This window comes from Diabrotica undecimpunctata, chromosome 6, assembly GCF_040954645.1.
Source record: "Diabrotica undecimpunctata isolate CICGRU chromosome 6, icDiaUnde3, whole genome shotgun sequence".
In the NCBI taxonomy this organism is placed as follows: Eukaryota; Metazoa; Arthropoda; class Insecta; order Coleoptera; family Chrysomelidae; genus Diabrotica; species Diabrotica undecimpunctata.
In genome coordinates this window covers 25,301,979-25,321,354 of record NC_092808.1, presented here as the reverse complement: position 1 = coordinate 25,321,354, position 19,376 = coordinate 25,301,979, and the positions used below count along the sequence as shown (strand labels likewise).

Below are 19,376 nucleotides of genomic sequence, written 5' to 3'. Positions count from 1 at the left end.
ATACTAATAAATAAAAATACTCTTAAAGTTGGAGCCAAACAAAAAACGAATGCAAATGGAAAGTATTCAACTATCGAATTTGAAACAAACCTAATGAATTTGAAATAAAGAACTGGCGGATACTCTGTCTACTACCTATATGTTTTAATCTAGTTGTAGAACTTAAAGTACTAATTAGATGTAAGTTGAAACAAAAGAAAGCATTTTTAGAAATGAACATAGCTTTTGCGGTGATCTAACAATAATAGCAATACAGAAAATGGAACTTCAAAAAGCTACAAGAAAGATGAAGATGAAAGAGAAAGCGGGAAAAATTGGATTGAACACAACTGAAAACAAGCAACATAATGTTGGTTATGGGAAACACACAACAAATAATAAAATTACTTCGAATTAAATGTAAAAGAAATAGAATATGCAATATGCGTAAAAATAGAATCCTTAAATTAAATAATTTGTATATGTAATTTATAAAATTATAATTGTTTTTATAATTATGCAGTTTATTTTGTATGATTTAGGAATATAACTTTTAGGTAGGACCTAGACATCCGAAGCGTGTTAAATTTGATAAATAGATGTAAAGATGGGACATAGACATTTTTTCTGAAGGTATAGTAATACCGCAAAAATTTCATGTACTTATAATTTTTACCTGAATCTAATGTAAGTTACCTATAATGTTCTTAGAACAATGAAATCAGATCTTAAAACATTTAAAAGTATTAGATATTTATATTTCTCTTAAGGGTTAACGGATTCAAACGAAATTGTTCTCAATTTTTTGGGATTTAGGTTTTAGGCTGAGCTAAGTAACTCTCTGACTTTTCTACTGATTTCCCTAGTTTAAGAATATCTATGATTTTTTTTATTTAAAGATATTTTGTAGGTTACTTGATTTAAGTATATCTGTATGAAATTTAGAGAACTAGATTTTTGGAAATTTCCTATAATGGAACCTAAATTCCGGGGTATGCCATCGGTGCGAGATACCTTACCAAGTTTCATGTTTTTTTATGTCATTTGAAATTTTTTCTCGAGCGAACGATACGGAATACTCTGATACTCAATGGCAGGTAGCTTTTAAATATTTAAGTTTCTTTTTTATAGTAGTGATACATTTTTTATCATATGCTCCTCTGGAAGTGGCAACAATGTGTAAGAGAATTGTATTGGGATTGATAACATGTGTTTATAGTATCGCTGTTTTGTAACTTCTAAGTTTTCTTAGAAGCGACTACGCTGCACGGCTAGTTAAAATCTAGGGAGTTTATTTGCCCATTTTTAACACCACGTTATTACCCATAATAATAGATAGCTGCGCATGAAATTGAATGATAAACTAGGATAAAAACTACTCAAACATAAGTAATATGGATTTAAATTAAATTACAGAAAAATGGTTAAATTACAGCCAATGGGTCGATGTTACACCCTATCGTCATATAACAACAAGTCCTTAAACCAGTTTGTCTCCTGGTACTCAATTATGGGGATGTAAAGGGCAAGCAATAATAGCAATATAAAAAACCTCAGAATAAAATACTTCGGGGCATAGTCAATATACCTTGATATATTCGCAATGACAATCTACAAAAGAACTTGAATGTGGAAACCACAAATGAGGTGATTAGGAAACAAGGCATTCAGGGCCGGCTACAGGCGGTAAGTAAGTGAGAAAAGCATAGGACTCAGTGTCAAGGGGGCGCAAAATTCTCAATTAATGAATTATTAATTCCCACGAATCATTCACACCAAAGGACTTTACCACAATTTCAGTTAAAATTCCGTTTATTGAAACGAAATCACAGTTGTTAAATTAATATACGTTGGTAGTTAATGTAAGTTCGCTATTCTGTAGTTACGAGTTATGTCAACGTCATGTTTGTGAGATAATGACAATGCAGATAAAAATGTAGCATGTTGATTCTATTAAAAGAAGTTATCCATATATAATAAGTTTATTCAAGACATTTCTAAACTAAATATTCAATAGGTTATGGGCCCAAAAGACTGATAAAAGTTTGCCGTTATCACAGGACAGAAATTCAACAGTTGGAAATTTCGAGTTAACACCTTATTAGATGAAAAGAAAGTATTATCAGTGATTGAACGTTTAGGCCCAACAGAGAGAGATAATTTTACTGATGATGATCCAAAAGTAAAATCGATTATAGTTCAATGTGTTGTATTAAACATTAACATTTAGACATTATAAGAGATGCCAATACTAAAGAAATGCTTAAAGCACTTTAAATATAAACGAGATAAAAAACTGGAAGACCGTTTTCTGAATTTTGGCAGAATTATAAGAGAACTAGAAGGTGTAGGTAGTAAGGTAGATGAATAAGCTAAAGTAAGTCATATTCTCTTAACCCTTAATAAAAAGTATGAATCAGTAATTACTGCAATAGAAACATTAAACACTGAGGTAACTATGGATCTTGTTAAATATAGATTATTGGATGAAGAGCTGAAGAAATTTGATAAAAACAAACCAACTAATTTGAGCAATGAGGCAGTTTTGAAAGAAAGTGATATTAAATGCTTAAAATGTGGTCAAATGGGTCATAAATCATTTGAGTATATCCAGATGAAGCAGATCATCAAATTTAAATAACCGGAGTAAAGGAAGTAGTAATTCGATAAAACGTGAAATTAGTAGAAATGCTAATACAGCATTTCTACAAATAAAGTAAAAAAGCAATAAAGTAAATCTGACCACGCAGAAGCATTAATGAAGCTGATGGAAATCAAAAAATATCCTGTGGTGTTAATAGTGGTGAAGAAATAGTGCAAATAAATGAAGAGACAGTATACCCTGCAATGAACTGTGGTACACTATCCGATTTTAATGAGGCAATTTTTGTTTTAATTTCAGGTGGTACACAAAATTTCTTATATTTACAGATAAACTTGGCTATACGATTGATGTAACATATTTGAATAAAATAATTTTTGTACAAATAGCAGATGGTTACAAAATAAAATCAATTAAAAAAGGTACATTTTTAGCTGATTTTAGTTAATTGAAAAGAGGAATGTATGAAGAAAGGAAAGCAATTACATTAAAGCAATAAAAGCTCACATTAATAAAAAAATAAAAGCAGAAATTAATATTCTAAGAATAATGGAAAGGACTAACACAATAAACAATGGTAATATTTATAAACAATTTTACATACTATGATTTTTTACATTACTACATATTTATTATAATTACCTAATAAATCATGTTAATAGCATGATTTATTAATAAACAAATATAAGCAACTTCCCTCTATTCATTTTTAAATGGAGAGTATTCTGTAAACTATAAAACTACACCTTAGTTCCGTACGTAGATCATAGATGGCAAAGCTGTATAAAAGTCGTGTTAAATATATAAATAATTAATTTAATATACAGCTATTTTAAATTACTCGACAGTTTTACAGAACCATAAATATTCACAGTCTTCTTTACAAAATTTAAAAATTAAAACAATATTTTTTCAGAATAATAATTAAGTCACAAATGGTTGAATGTGTTTAAGCGCCATCCACTGCAAAATAGACAGAACAATCGTAATTTAAAAAATTATGTAACATATATGTATTATCTTTCTATCTTTCCATCTATCCATGATACTATGACTAACAAGATAGGATCTTCCCGTAGCACAAAATCGGTCGTGTTCGCGCATGTCGTCATTGGAGAGCAGAATTTGAATTATTGTTAAAGTTAAATGGGATTTTTATGCATTTTGTGATGAAATTATTCAATTAGCAAAATAATAATATTAAATAAAGGTTTAATAATTACAGTAATCGTACACAAAAGGATATCTCCAAACTATTTATTAAAAATTATTTATTGACATATACAAAAAATTGACATTACGAACGTGAAAGTCTCCAATTACGTCACGACTTATGCGCAATATCTTATCTTCTTAATCATAGTATCATGCATCTATCTATCATTAGAAGGATCATCATGCAAAATTTGTGATTCCCAGTTGTCACAATTTTTTAGGAAGGAAAAACAGTCGATTAATGAGACACAAAAAGATAATTAAGACTAACATTACATCTGAACCCATTGAAGCCACCATAGCACTTTAGGTGTCAATATATAATCATCTAAAGTCTAAAGAAAAAAAAAACATCGAAAAGAGTAGTTCTGTACAATAAAAATGAGACAGGTTGCTATTTTAACCAATTCCACAAAAGTAGCTAACCTAACTTGTTAATATGTTTCTGAAACTATTTTTTTGTGTTTATTTTTATATTATGTACTGTATTTAAAAGGTTTTTTTTTTGTATTTTGAGAATGATTTACGAGGTGTAGATCGAAACGTCAAATACACCGTAGTTTTAATTAAAATTCTGGTATATTTGCATTAAAAATAGTACAAAATCTAACTTGTTTACAGTTTTCTTAATGAATTGTGAAAACTGTATAGCTTTATATTAAAATATGAAGAATGAAACGTTTAGAATGGCTCAATTGCCATAAAGATAAGTTTCATAATTTACTCTAATTACGATGTTTTTCAATAATTTAGTATGTACGGTACGGTTTTTACCTTAATATAAGTCGTTTGACTAATATCCCTTAAAATGCTTTCTATTTCAATGGCAGTGGTGTCAGACAAGTGCTTAAAAATATCCTCATCGGCCATGTTGGGATCGTGCATGACAGGTACGACAAGGGAGCTGAGATCAGATTGGGATAATTCTCCCAAACCGTTGGCTCCCGTAGCAGCATTCTGTTGGCCAATGGCAACGGAGGCGTCCTACAACATACAAGTAAATTATTTTCTAATAGAAAAATAACAGTATTAAATGACAATGTAATGAATATTAAACATATTAATTTCTTAGATCAATATTCGTAAGTTTCTTTACTACAGGTTCATAACCTTCTATTACTATCTTTTACATTATTAAAAGTTATTAGGATAATATTTTCTGTATCGTATTGTCTTATGTCTATCGACTTCCATACTTCCATAAGTTCTTTTAGCAAAGATAATTTTCTGCGCCTTTCTTCTTTTTGTCTTTTATTAAATCTTTCATTATAAGATATAACGAGCACCTTTAATGTTCTATAAGGAGATCCTCAGTAGATTGTCCTTCACTTTATAATTCTGAACATTCGTTTGTTGGCATAATGGTTAATAATAATGGTTAAAAATGTTCTAAAACAATTTCTGCTAGTCTTCAAGAATTATTTTCACTCTTTTCTAACTATTAACCTTTCAGTGCTAACGCATGGTCTCACAGACGGAGCTAACCTATTCATACCGATAATTAACGATCCGTTCCGATATTCGCGCTAGGTCATTCAATAGCTTCATATTTTGCCTAACCGTTGTTAGTATTAAAATATTGTTGAATGTAGATACACGGTTCGTTCGTTACACACGATTTCGGTCTCAGAGACGGATGTTAGCTTTTGCGGCTGTACTAAAGGTAAGGATTGTAACTTTTAGCGTTGTATTTTTAGTGAATAAGATATTATTTTTTTACTTTTTAGAAATAGAAATGAACTACGATGAGGAGCAAAAATATTTGCAGAGACTTCTAGAGGACGTTGATAGTAATGATGAATTGGAATGCAACGATTCTTCGGATAGTTCTGAAGAAGACGAAGTTGAAATACAAAATCTCGATACAGAGAGTGAACAGGATATATCAGAAGCAGAAAATGATATATTTCATGAGGCAGAAGCAGAAAATATTTGCCGGCGAATTCCTATTTCTTTTGGTAAGGATAAAAAAACTAAATGGCGAAAGCATGTTGGTAATAAGCGAGTGCGTACAAGAGCAGACAATTTACTGAGACATTTACCAGGAGTAAAGGGGGATGCTAAGGAGAAATTAATCTTTAGTGATATTTGGGGATCTTTTATAACAGACCAGATGTTAGAACTTATTGTAATAAATACAAATAAATAATTGAACTACATGCTGATCCTTTGAATAGAACCTACAGAAAGACGGATATACTAGAAATAAAAGCACTTATAGGCCTGTTGTACATAGCAGGAAAGTTCAAGAATAACCATCTCAATGCTCGCGACTTGTTTAGAAAAAACGGTACTTCCTTAGAAATATTTCGCCTTACAATGTCATACGAGCGATTCAAATTTTTATTGGCATTTATTCGCTTTGATAATAAACAAACTCGTGCAGAGAGACAAAAAATAGATAAATTAGCTCCTATTCGAAACTTTTTTGAAGACTTCAACACCAATTTGCCAAAACACTACACCATGTCACACTATTGTACAGTTGATGAAAAATTAGAAGCTTTTAGAGGACGCTGTGGGTTCAAAGTTTATATGCCAAAAAAACCAAATAGGTACGGTATAAAAATATACGCCTTGACTGATGCTAAATTAGCTTATACCTCAAATTTAGAAATTTATGTTGGTCAGCAACCACAGGGACCCTACCAGCAAACCACAAAGACTTTGGATTTAGTAGTACGTTTGTGCAGACCTATCTGGGGTACAAATAGAAATGTTACACTTGATAATTTTTTTACCAGTAAGCAGCTAGCTGATACATTATTGGCCAATCATCAGCTCACTATAATTGGAACTCTTCGAAGAAATAGACCAGAACTGCCTTTGGAATTTACGGCGCCTATAAATAGGCCTACTTCTACAAGTATGTTTGCATTTCAAGATAAATGCACTATTGTTTCGTATATTCCAAAACCGAAAAAAGTTGTGCTCCTGATGTCAACAATGCATTATGAAGATGATACGTTGGATCCCCAGACTGGTAAGCCTAACATAATAATTGATTACAACGCAACCAAGAGAGGAGTGGACATTATTGACAAGATGTGTGAAAGCTACAATTGTGCAAGATCGACTAATCGCTGGCCCATGGTGATATTTTATGCACTACTGAATATCGCCGGCATAAATTCATATACAATATACAAGTGTAATTCTGCTCGGAGAGCCCAACGCATACCACTTAGAAGAACATTTTTAGAGACAATGGGTATTCAATTGCTTGAACCACATGCCAGACGTAGAGCAATTGCACCAAATATGCCAAGGATGATAAGTATGCGACTCAGAGAAATGTTTGATATTACGTTGAATGTGCAAAATATTGCAAAATCTCATGGTCGTTGTTTTTACTGTGGAAGCCAGAAAAGTCGAAAAACAAAGTACAGTTGTTACTCGTGTAATAAATTTATGTGCTTAGAACACATAAAGGGTATATGTGTGGAATGTTCAGAAAAAGATTGACTTTTTTTAAGTTTAAAGTTACCTCGTATTATTAGAATTTTTTAAGTGTGGTTATTATAAGTGGATAATGTAAGCTTTAGTTTAAAAGCAACTAAGCAAATTTTTTGTTTGTAGTAAGATTTTAGGGTTTTTTTCCCACATTTTAGAATAGTAGCTTGTTTTTGTTAAGTAATTATTTTTGTCAAAATAAATGTTTATAAACATAATTTTTAAATAAAACTGTATTTATTTTAAATAAAAAAGTATTTAATAAGACCCTTAAAGTAATTAAATTTTAAAAATTGCTAAAATTTACAGTACTAGGGCATGTATAAATATACGGTCCCAGAGACGGACGTTAGCACTTACGTCAAAATAATTCACGTTAGCACTGAAAGGTTAAAGTTAACTTTCTCAATTTATTTTATACTCAGTCATATAAATGTCAATATTTATTTGACGTGTAAAGGGTACAACCATGATACTATGACTAACAAGATAGGATCTTCCCGTAGCACAAAATCGGTCGTGTTCGCGCATGCCGTCATTCTAGAGTAGAATTTGAATTCTTGTTAAAGTTAAATGGGATTTTTATGCATTCTGTGATGAAATTATTCAATTAGCAAAATAATAATATTAAATAAAGGTTTAATAATTACAATAATCGTACACAAAAGGATATCTCCAAACTATTTATTAAAGATTATTTATTGACACATACAAAAAACTGACATTACGAACGTGCAACTCTCCAATTACGTCACGACTTATGCGCAATATCTTATCTTCTTAATCATAGTATCATGGGTACAACCAAAACGTACACCTGAAAAATAAACAAGGTTGCCCGATTGTTTACGCCACGTTCGCAAATATTTGCCTCCTGCTTCGGTATAAAAAAAACGGAAATAGATTATGTCAAAGTTGCCAATAATTATATTCTCTATGATTGTTTAGCACTGAATATATAATTACTTTATATTCACTGTGTTGTTTATTCAAATAAAGAAATGGAACGAACTAAAAAATTAACCCAATCAGTACTAAAAAAAAACTAAAATAGTTAAACTTATGTTGTGTGTTTTTATTTTAATAGTATCTGTCAAGTTATGTGATGATCTTGAAAATGAAAGGATTGCAAACAAAATCGTAAACTCATCAAAGAAATCTTTTCCCAAATTTGAATATTTAATTTGGACTAGACAGGGGCTCGTATCCTATTATGTGGCCTTGCCTAAAAGATTACATGGAAAATATACTGCATTTTTAATGTAAACATTCTGCATGTCCATTTAAATGGTATCTAAAAATTGCTGATAACCAGTGTTTACATCACATTACATTATTAGGTATTGCCAGTTACGATCCAAATACAGAATCGTTTAATATGTACACTGTTACATAATGAATTATGGATATTATAATTATTACTTGTTATTAAAGGATACAGTAACTTACTGCTTACAGGGACCTTGGAAATTCATATCTGAATGGCCTCAGCATAATACAGAATACTAACACGATTCTTAAATATATTTCAAAGATATTTAAAAATGTTTAAGCCTAAGTTACATCGAAAAAAAATCGGAGGTGTGCTAATAAACTGCTTCTCCACTTTCGTTGGGTAACCTTGTAAGGTAGCCAGGCCATGTATTTAGGATGGAAGAAAACAAGCTTCCAAAAAAACGGTTAAATGCAAGAGAAGAGACCTATTGGAAAATCGAAAAAGCGATGGGAGGATGATGTGGATGGGAACGCCACAAATCTCCTGGCTATTTACCGTGGAGAATAAGACCGTAACGAGTGAAGAGGTTTGCTGAGGGAGTTCAAGACACGAATTGGGCTATAGAGCCAAAGGATGGATGTAATCTTTCTCATATTCATTCAAAAAATGTTAGTTTTTCATTGCCATTTTTCGCAAGTGTCTAACTTCCCTTTATTTTGCTAAGAACTCCAATTGCATAGGCATTAATATCTCTGATAATAAGATCATGATATTTGTCATCATGACATTTGTAACGTTCATTAAAACACAGCGACTTAGATGAGATGGACTCATAATACTAATGCCAGAGAATACGATTGCATGACAGGTACACCTAGGGGAAGAAGAAGCAGAGACCGACCGCGAATTAGGTGGGTAGATGGAGTTGAGACCGACTTGGGGATATCAAACGGTATAATTTCTGTAAACGGTATTCTAATTATGGTTATAGAAGGTTCCGACTACTGTTTACACTTACATATGGGTTAGTTGTTAATGCCACCGATGTTGTAAATATAATATTTACAAATGAAAGAAAGGAATCCATATTTTGAGTAAGTATAATGTTATAACTAAAAGTCATTACTGATATTCAATAAAACTGTAATTCAATCAAATTTTCAGGTGATAGTTTCAAAAGCATAGACTGCTGAGAGGAGAGACCGACGAGAGGTAAGTGCAGGTCAGTGTAAGAAATTAGAAGTTTTCGCAATATATCAAGTAATTGAATCTTTTACTAAACCCCGAAACCTTTCGCTCCTTTTTAGATACAATCAATAAATAATATGGATCATGAGTACCTGTCTACACTTTGCTATCATAGTTAAATCAGTATTATTTATAGATTACTGATAGTCCGATTGAAGTTAGAGTAAAGTTCTAGTTGACTTTAATATAAGCTCAGCTTAACGTAGTACCATTATCTAACCACTAAAAGATCAAAGAAAATTTCCATACAATCATATTAATTTTTGTTAATATAGTTGTTTAGAGACATCTAAGTGCCTACTACAGTATCCTCCCCGATTATTGCACTATGTAAAATACTCAAATTAATCACAGTAATAACAAAAGTCTTGACCAGTTCTTCGTATAATTAATTAACAATTACCACAGACTTTATTTATTTTACCTACCTGAAGACAAGAAGAAATGTCTACCATCTTTCCGTCATGATCGGAACTCCATAGTAAATCGTTGTCGATAAATGGCATCGCCAACGACATGGGCGACTGGTGGCCCACCAGGGCGTGAGCCCCCTCCACGTTGCTAGCCGGCTTCCCCAGTATCTTTAAAAATCCTAGCACTTGGCTATCCAAATTTTGTGGTTTTCCAAAGGAGTATCAAAAGAGATCTAAAAACACAAAAAACACTTTAGATGGGAAACATTTAGTCCTGACAATTGAGATACTAATTATTTAAAATCAATCTGGCTTACATGAATAAGCAAATATATTCGTTTACACATACATTTTAAAATCATGATCATTTATTCTACAGTTAAACTTTGTAATTGTTTTTATATTATATGACTGAAGCTTTTTCGTTGGTTCAGGAGTGGTTGGCTTTTATTTCTTAGTGCAACCTACTGGGTATTATAACTTTCTTCTACCTACGTAAAAATATTATAAGAGCTTCATAGAAGACTGTAATCAGTGTAATTGCGAGTAGTCACATAGGACACTAATTTTTATAGAATCACCTGGTACATCCATTTTAATTTCTGTAAATATTTTCTCACGAAATCATTTTGTTAAGACCACCCACTTGTCTACTTTGACTAACCGTTAGGTGCATCTGTACTTAGAGATAGTTCAAACACTCCTGACCATGGAGCTGCGCGAAGGCGGAGTCAAATTCACGTAAAGGCAGAAAGGTTCTATTGTAAGTGGAATTATACAGTGCATAGTACAATGCGTTTCGCATGGAAGTGGGGACTAAACCAAATTTCGTCTACTGCGCCGTGGTCAGGAGTGCTTGCACTATCTCTACCCGTAATAACCCTTGTTAAAAATTTACCGCTTTAATATTATTAAGTGCAGTGCGGTTGGTTTGATTCTTTATTATCCCTTTTGTGGCTTTTTACCGAAACTCCGCTAACAGTTCCGTCACATCTTGTGACTACAAATACATATTTCCAAAAAACCTTTTATTACTGCCGAAAAATATTTCATTAGAACTACTCTTTCATTGTTTTGACTAGAGTTGGCGGTGGTTTTTATTTGCAAATAAGTAAATAATATCTCAAAGAAGTGCCGAAAGATATACCATTAGGTGAAATAATCTCCGTCTATTTTCGACCACCCACAAATTAACCGTATCTACCTATTTAAATTTGCCGAGCTCTTGAAAACAAGCAAGACATTAACAATCCCTGTACTAACAGAACTATTTAATAGATGTCTCCATAATAGCAAGATTCCTAAAGACTGGAACGAGAGTCTCGTTGCTCAGTCAAGTATACAAATTATTTATGAGAATTATTAACAACCGGTTAACCTACAAAATGGACAATTACCAACCGGTTGAACAGGCTGGCTTCCGCAAAGGATATAGTACATCAGACTATCTGCTGACAATGAGAACATTGATATAGAGGGCAAATGAATACCTTCTTCTTCCTATGCCGTCCCCATTAACGGAGGTTGGCGACCACATTTTTAAAAGCTTCTCTGTCTGTTGCAAAGTGGAATAATTCGTCTACAGTCATGTTTGTCCAGTCTCGAATATTTCGCAGCCATGACTTCCTCTTTCTACCTATTCCCTTTTTGCCATCGACTCTACCCTGCATGATGACCTGCAGAAGACTATATTTATTATTTCTTAGTATGTGTCCAAGGTATGCAGTCTTGCGTACTTTTATCGTTCTCAACAATTTTTTGTCTCGACCCATTCTTCTCAGCACTTCCTCATTGGTGACCCTGGCAGTCCATGGGATTTTCAACATTCTCCGGTATATCCAAAGTTCAAAGGCTTCAATCTTTTTAACTATTTGCGCTTTTAGTGTCCATGTTTCTACACCGTACAATAGTTGCGACCAGACGTAACATTCAACAAACCTCAGTCTCAGCGCAATATTCAGATTTTTGTCACAGGACAATTGTTTGAATTTTAAGAACGCTGCCCTTGCCATTTCTATTCGTACCCGGATCTCTTGGTCTGGATCTAATTCTGTGTTGATGGAAGCTCCCAGATATTTATATTTTGTCACTCTCTCTATTTGCTGTCCACCAAGAGTTAGTTGTTCATTATTTATTGGACTCCTTGATACTATCATAAATGAATACCAACTACCCGTATTTCTTGCCTTCGTCGACTATGAAAAGGCGTTTGATAGTATCGAGATAGAACAAGCTATTAATAATTGTAGAATAGATTCGAGATATAGGCAACTAATACATAATATATATGAAAATGCAACTATGATAGTACAATTAGACGAAAATACAAATCCCATCCCCATTAAGAGAGGAGTGAGACAAAGAGACGTAATATCACCAAAGATTTTCAACCTAGCCCTAGTAGACGTCTTCAAAACTACAAATTGGTCAACCTATGGCATTAACGTTAATGGCAACAAGTTAAACCACCTCAGATTCGCTGACGATATAGTGATTATAGCGAGCACATTCGAGGAACTGCAAATTATGATGGGGGAACTAGCAGCCAGCTCCCAATACGTCAGCCTAAAAATGAATATGAAAAAAACAAAAATAATGACAAACACAGATGACACCAGACGTATAACTCTAAATGGCAGTGAAAACAAATCCAGGAATATATCTACCTAGGCCAAATCCTGGGACTTGACAAAGAGAACCAAAGTGCGGAAATTACTAGCAGAGCAAGACTAGCATGGGCAGGATTTGGAAAACTTAGTTGGATACTTAAGAACCGCAAAATACCCCAATACTTGAGGAGCAAAGTGTTCAACCAATGCATCCTTCCTATCATGACATATGGATGTCAAACCTGGGCCCTAACCAAGGCAAACATGAATAAACTAGCCACAACAGAAAGAACAATGGAAGGAGCAATGTTAGGTATACGACTGTCAGATAAAAAGAGGAACGACTGGGTAAGATCCAAAACAAAAGTCGAAGATATAGCAACAAAAATTGTCAAACTTAAATAGAGCTTCGCGGGCCACACTGCTAGACAAAAAGACCAACGTTGGAATACTACAATACAACATTGGAGACCTTACGAAAGTAAAAGACCAAGAGGAAGACCACAGATGAGATGGGTTGATGACATTAAAAGAATAGCCGGAACAAATTGGAAATATGTTGCTCAGGATAGAGACCGATGGAAGGAGTTGGGAGAGTCCTATGTCCAAACATGGAAGACAGAAGGCTAAGAAGAAGAAGAAGACCTATTTAAATATTTTTCTACAAAAAGGTTTACCCTTTCTATGCTATGGATATTCTGGTTTGAAATTGAGTTGTGTAGATCCGTTTTCGCCAACTGCGGAAAAAGTTGCGACATTTGTGCCACCGCTTCTATTAGTTAAATTACTCAATCTTAATTTGGTAAGTGAAATGGATATTTCTTAATATGTCCTCTTTATTTTTCTTATTTTCGCTTTTTATACTTTTACTTTAACCTTAGACCCTCCGTTGATCCGAATCTCATTATTACTGTATTATTCGCTCCGTGCGTGACTAACGCGACACCTACCGCCTTCATCTGACAGTTTTGGACCTCCATATTTGAGGTTAAACATATGTTACATACATACAAAATTGACAATTATTAATAATTAGTTTTTTAATTATATTTTTCCAGTTTATGTACAAAATGGATGTTATATTAAGAACTGGGTTTCTAAAATCCATCATAATTTATCTTTTCAACCCCAAATGAAAAACGAAGGGAAAAATCTAATACTGGCAAAGTGGCAAATCACGTTTATCATGTGGAAGAGCATGTAATTAAAAACAATCATAGTAAAAGTTATGATATAAAGGCTAAAGTCATCAGGCAGGCTGCAGTTAGCTTAAAGCCTTATGATATATCTTTAATGGTATATTATTTAAATTTTTCCTATTCCAATTGCATAAAATTAAGATTATGTGATATTTACTTTTTCATATTAATAGCACGAATCCATCTTTTTCTTTTCTCTAATTTATATGTATAGCGACAACCTAATTACGAATTAAATTTTTGTATTCAAAAATTAAATAAAACAATCTCATATTAAAATTTACATTTCCGCAAATGGTTTATATACATAAGAAATAGAAATGTGTTTTTTCAATATGTCTATTTACTACAGATATTAGATATGCTCGACTCTTTCATTATACATACATTTTGAATGCGTTGCATTTATGGGAAACGAAATTAATATAACGCCTAGCACTATAATAAAAGTTCATGGCCTGGCTTTTAAAAACAAAGAACGTGTGTTCTGTGTTGGGTTTTAGTTTTTAGTAATCATTGAGACACAATTTGGATCGGGTCGCGATACATGCAATCCCTTCGAGAATTAATTACGCCTTACGATAATAAACGTATAAAAACTACACTCACTATTTTTGCTATTATTAGCATAATTAAATACGCAACATGTATTTGCACACATTTTTGATAAAATTTATGCTTAAAAAGATACGTAAAATTTTGTCATATTTCGCCGCCACGCACGCTGGCATCGTTTCAAGGTACCCCTACCACGGTTACGCACGGAGCGAATAGGGTTCAAGATTTGACTGGTATAACAAGCAAATTTCTTCTCAAATTAAGGCCCATAATCCTCGCTACCCCAGCAAAATTCCTTGGACTCCAGCCTTCATCATACGGAATTTGACAGTACATAAGGTTAACACGTTATCGAAACCTCTATCTAACCCATTGTGAGTGCTTTTCCTTCCTATTACTCTAAGGTGACTTAAGTAAAGTTATTTCAAAATTAAGAAAGTTGCAAATAAAAGAAGACACTAAATATAGTTACGTCATAAAAGTCAATACTTAAAATATTTGATTGAAACGGTGATTATGTCATTATTTTTTTATTATCAAATATTTGATATTACTTAATATTCTTGTGCAGTCTGCAGCTTAAACATATTTAACCCAAGGTAGATTAACTGAATGAATGGTGGATTGACATTAAATTTTTTGTTCCTCTGTTAATTTATCAAAGAGAGGTCTTAGTTAGTAGGGAGTTAGTCAAAGAGTTTACTAAGGCAGTTCTCATGTTGTTTATGATAATAACTTTACCAATATTTGATATGTTTTATATATTTATTTACCTTATTTGAATATTTTGCTTGACTATTTTATTTGCCTAAATAGTGATATTTATGATTTTGATTTTTACCATCTTTTATGTTAATGATATTTGCTTTTTTCTCTTTTATGTTTGTCCCATCTGATTTCGTCATTGTGCATTCATCATTGCGATGGACTTGATATTATACATTAAACGTACACAAAATTGGTACAAACGCACTAATCTTCACGCATCTTTTGTCATTCTGGCACGTTCTGACAGTTGAACACCTATGGTTGCCATAAAGTGGTCCATTTATCTTGGGATCTGCCTCTATATCTTTTACTTTGACCGTTTTCCTGTATGTTACGCTTCTAGAGATTATCCCTTCGCAAAAGGTGCCCGAAATAGCCTATTTTTTATTCTGTTACTGGTCTGCTTAATATTTTCTTGATTTTTAATTGTCTTAGTATTTACTCACTTGTTCTTCGAACTATCCACGTGATTCTAAGCATTTGTTTCCAATATAACATATCTAAACAATCTACACATAATTTACTCCAAATCCTTGCCAGCTGTTTCCTCTTTGTTCGCTTGATAGCTTTATGTAGATTAGGACCGATTGGTATCGTAAATACACTACCTTCCGACGTTTTTAACTTCTCTGATATCTCACGTAACTTTAATTTATGATCGGCCTAAACCACTTGTTCAACTTTTTGTTCCTTTCTGGAAATCTACCTAACTTTGGGCGACAAGAGCGTTAGCTTTATTTGAGCCTGTACAATTGAAAGTCTGTACATCAAATCTGTGTATCAAAGAGGTTTTAAATACAATTAAAGTCAGAAAACTGCAATATCTGGTACATATCATGAGAGGCGAGCGTTATAACTTGTTGCAATTAATAATGCAAGGAAGAATACAGGGTAGAAGGAGTCGCAGAAGAAGACGCATCTCCTGGTTAAACAATTTGAGAGCTTGGTTTAACTGCACTTCTGCTGACCTCTTTAGAGCAGCGGTATCGAAAGTGCGAATTGCCATGATAGTTGCCAACCTTCTTAGAGGAGATGGCACATGAACAGGAAGAAGAAATAGACATCAAATCTAAATCATAGGAAGCAGAGTCTGAATAACACTTTGCTTGAACATTATTTTCCTCTCATCAGAAAGGAATGCTTATTAACACGCAAAATTTAGATTGTTTCATTATTCTGAAAGTTGCAAAAGTCACTTAAACACTAAGACTAATAAACTAATTATCGAATTCAGCTCAAATTTTGACAGGCACTGTTTAAAGGTTAGGAACCTATATTATATGGATTTATTAGTGTCGCCCTATATATGTCAGGATTTATAACTGATGGTATATAGGTAACAGTTTTTTTTATTTTCGTTAAAAGATAAATGTTGGATAAACATACCTCGAAATGTCCCGATAGACTTTAAACCTTTTCCAAAACATGAACCTCGATTTTCTTTAAATCTGAAACAAAATATCAAACAGTTAGTTACTGAAAATCTCATTAAATTGTGCATTTTTTAAAAACACATGCAACAATTTAAATTTGAAAAAAATCTTTTTTAGGTTATAATTTATCTCCGTGTATATGAATATAATATTTAAATTTTGTGATATGAAGAAAACATTAATAGGAATCCGATATTAATCTATCTATCAAAATAAACAGGTTACATCGGCTGAGTTATCTAGAAAGAACGAAGGAGAAGAAGGAATCCTTTACCTAGGTCCACAGCAAGATTACAAGAACAAGTGGAGGAAAACTTAAGAAAATTCGTAAACCAAATCGAACAATACGAAATGTTCGAAACAAAGAAAAACTAAAATCAATTTAGAGAAATAATTAAAATGGCAAAAATGAAATAGAATAGACCAAGTAGAAAAATCGTGTAAGAAAACCCTTTGGTGCATTAAAATATCAATTAAAAATAGAATAATAGGGAACAAAAAGATGAAAAGTTTGATTATTTTACATTATTAAGATTAAAGGTCAAAAACACATTTTAGTAGGGGATTTCCCAAGACTAAACTAACCATAACAAACATAATAAGATCCCAAAAACTAACCCAAACCTCAAACATTTTATTATTGTTTTGAATTCATTAGATACGAGAAGTAATTTCTGTTGATGTCCTAGTTCCGACCACCACAGTCGTTCCTCGAAACTGATACCGAAGTTTTATTATTCCATAATAGCTAATAAAACCATTTATAATGCATAACATAATAAATGATGTAATTTTTGCCACTTTTACTTGCACATACCGACAGAAGAAATTGTAACATTCATAATCTGAAGATGTTACTTCCTCCGTTTCGGAAATTTCGGAAATTATTGTTCTGTAAAATATTCCATTCATTTCAAGATATTATATATATATATATATATATATATATATATATATATATATATATATATATATATATATATATATATATATATATATATATTATACAATTATAATAGAAATTTATATAAATATAATTAATAATTACTTTTATCAATTTATTTACAACGCCTCTCACATTGCTTTGATTTTTTATTTCTAAAATAATGATTACGTCAATCACATTTTTTTATACCAATCTGCATAACAATATAAGAGAATATAATAAAACACAAGGCTTTCTATAGCCTCCAGTATTACCAACAGTATACAGGTGGTATTATCTTTGTTAAGCTATCTTTTTTTAAATACAATTTTTTATAAAACCTCTCTGAACTCTTTGATCTGAAGCCTTTCAGCTTATTTTCGGCCTACTGGCCCTGATGTTATTAATGAATAATTTTAATAAACTCCTGTTTAGATAGAATAGTAGTTTTCCATGAATGACAGGAATGTTTGAAATTCACTGGGTTTTCACTGAGAGTATGTCGCAACGTTTGTATGTCACTTTATGTAGAATTTTGCTCTCCATACTTATTAGACTTTGTGCTTGTATAGCAATATAGGAGTTGATTTTAGTCTACACCCTTACGATCCTTTTAACATTCCCAAGGTGGTTGTCAAATTTACACCCCACTTTAGATTTCTACTGAACATCATCCACAGAATAGTTTAGAGATCGCTGATCGTTAAAGTATTTGATCCCATAAAAGTGAACACTTAGCTAGGGGAAGGGATAATATACTGTGACAATATCTTATTCCGTTTCCCGTGTTGTAGCCGACATTATTTACTGATACATCTGGATGCATGTCAAGTATTTTTTTATATCACTCTTACTGAAAATCATTCCAAAAATAACTCTAATAATAATACTCTAATAAACTAAACTCTAATTTCACTATTTGGGAGAGTGACTCATCGTTTGAAGGCGTAGAAGTGGGGAAAGACGTATGAAAATCCAGTGGCGTACACTCACTTTTATTTCAACGTTAATTATATTATATTGTTTAAATATTATTGTTCAAAATAGGCCACAATATATTTATCTGCAGGTTTTTACTGAAGTTTCCATCTCTATATCCAATGACCGTTTTCAAAGATATAAATTATAGTTATATTTATTTTATTTGTTTATTATTATATATTTATATATTCTTATATTATTTTCTTAACTTTAAAAACGGTCTCTGTACTAGAGATCGAAACGTCAGTAAAATAAACATGTAAATAGATGTATTGTGGCTTATTTCCAACATTCTCCCTAAAAATACGGAATGCCACCAGCAAAAAGCTACAGAAAAATAAATATTGCTATCATTTGTATATTTGAAAACGATCTCTTTATATAGAGATCGAAAAATCAGTAAATTAAACCTATAAATAAATATTTTGTGGCTTATTCCATACAGTCTCCTAAAAATACAGAATGCCACAAACAAAAAGCTATAAAAAACAAGTAATTTTGCAGAAAGCTTACTGATGCCACCAGGCTGTCTCTGAAGTTACGCTAAAACGTCTTTTGACGTGACCCGTCCTTAAAGAGTTACACAAAGAAATTTTTTTAAAACAAATTTTAAGCCAGTTTCCACACCACCCGAGAGGTATGTCTTGTGGCGCGTCACTTTTTTTTTAAATGGGTGTTCGCCAAGAGCCATGTTGTCCCATTAAATAAAATAAACAAAACACTTAAACAGGACAAAACAAAATAAAATCCTATAAAATAAAATAAAATTCTATAAAA

At 32.3% G+C, this 19,376-nt stretch overlaps 1 protein-coding gene across 1 annotated transcript in view; it reads right to left on the bottom strand.

Annotated features, from left to right (window-relative positions):
- Eip74EF (Ecdysone-induced protein E74) overlaps window positions 1-19,376 on the bottom strand; it is a 735,282-nt gene that overhangs the window by 563,574 nt on the left and 152,332 nt on the right. Inside the window, exons 2-4 of the mRNA XM_072534493.1 lie at window positions 16,647-16,708; window positions 10,142-10,359; window positions 4,571-4,780 (exon numbers count right to left, since the gene is read on the bottom strand). Of these exons, the coding sequence (XP_072390594.1) occupies window positions 4,571-4,780; window positions 10,142-10,231 (300 nt within the window). The 5' untranslated portion in view covers window positions 10,232-10,359; window positions 16,647-16,708. The remainder of the gene's footprint in view (window positions 1-4,570; window positions 4,781-10,141; window positions 10,360-16,646; window positions 16,709-19,376) is intronic.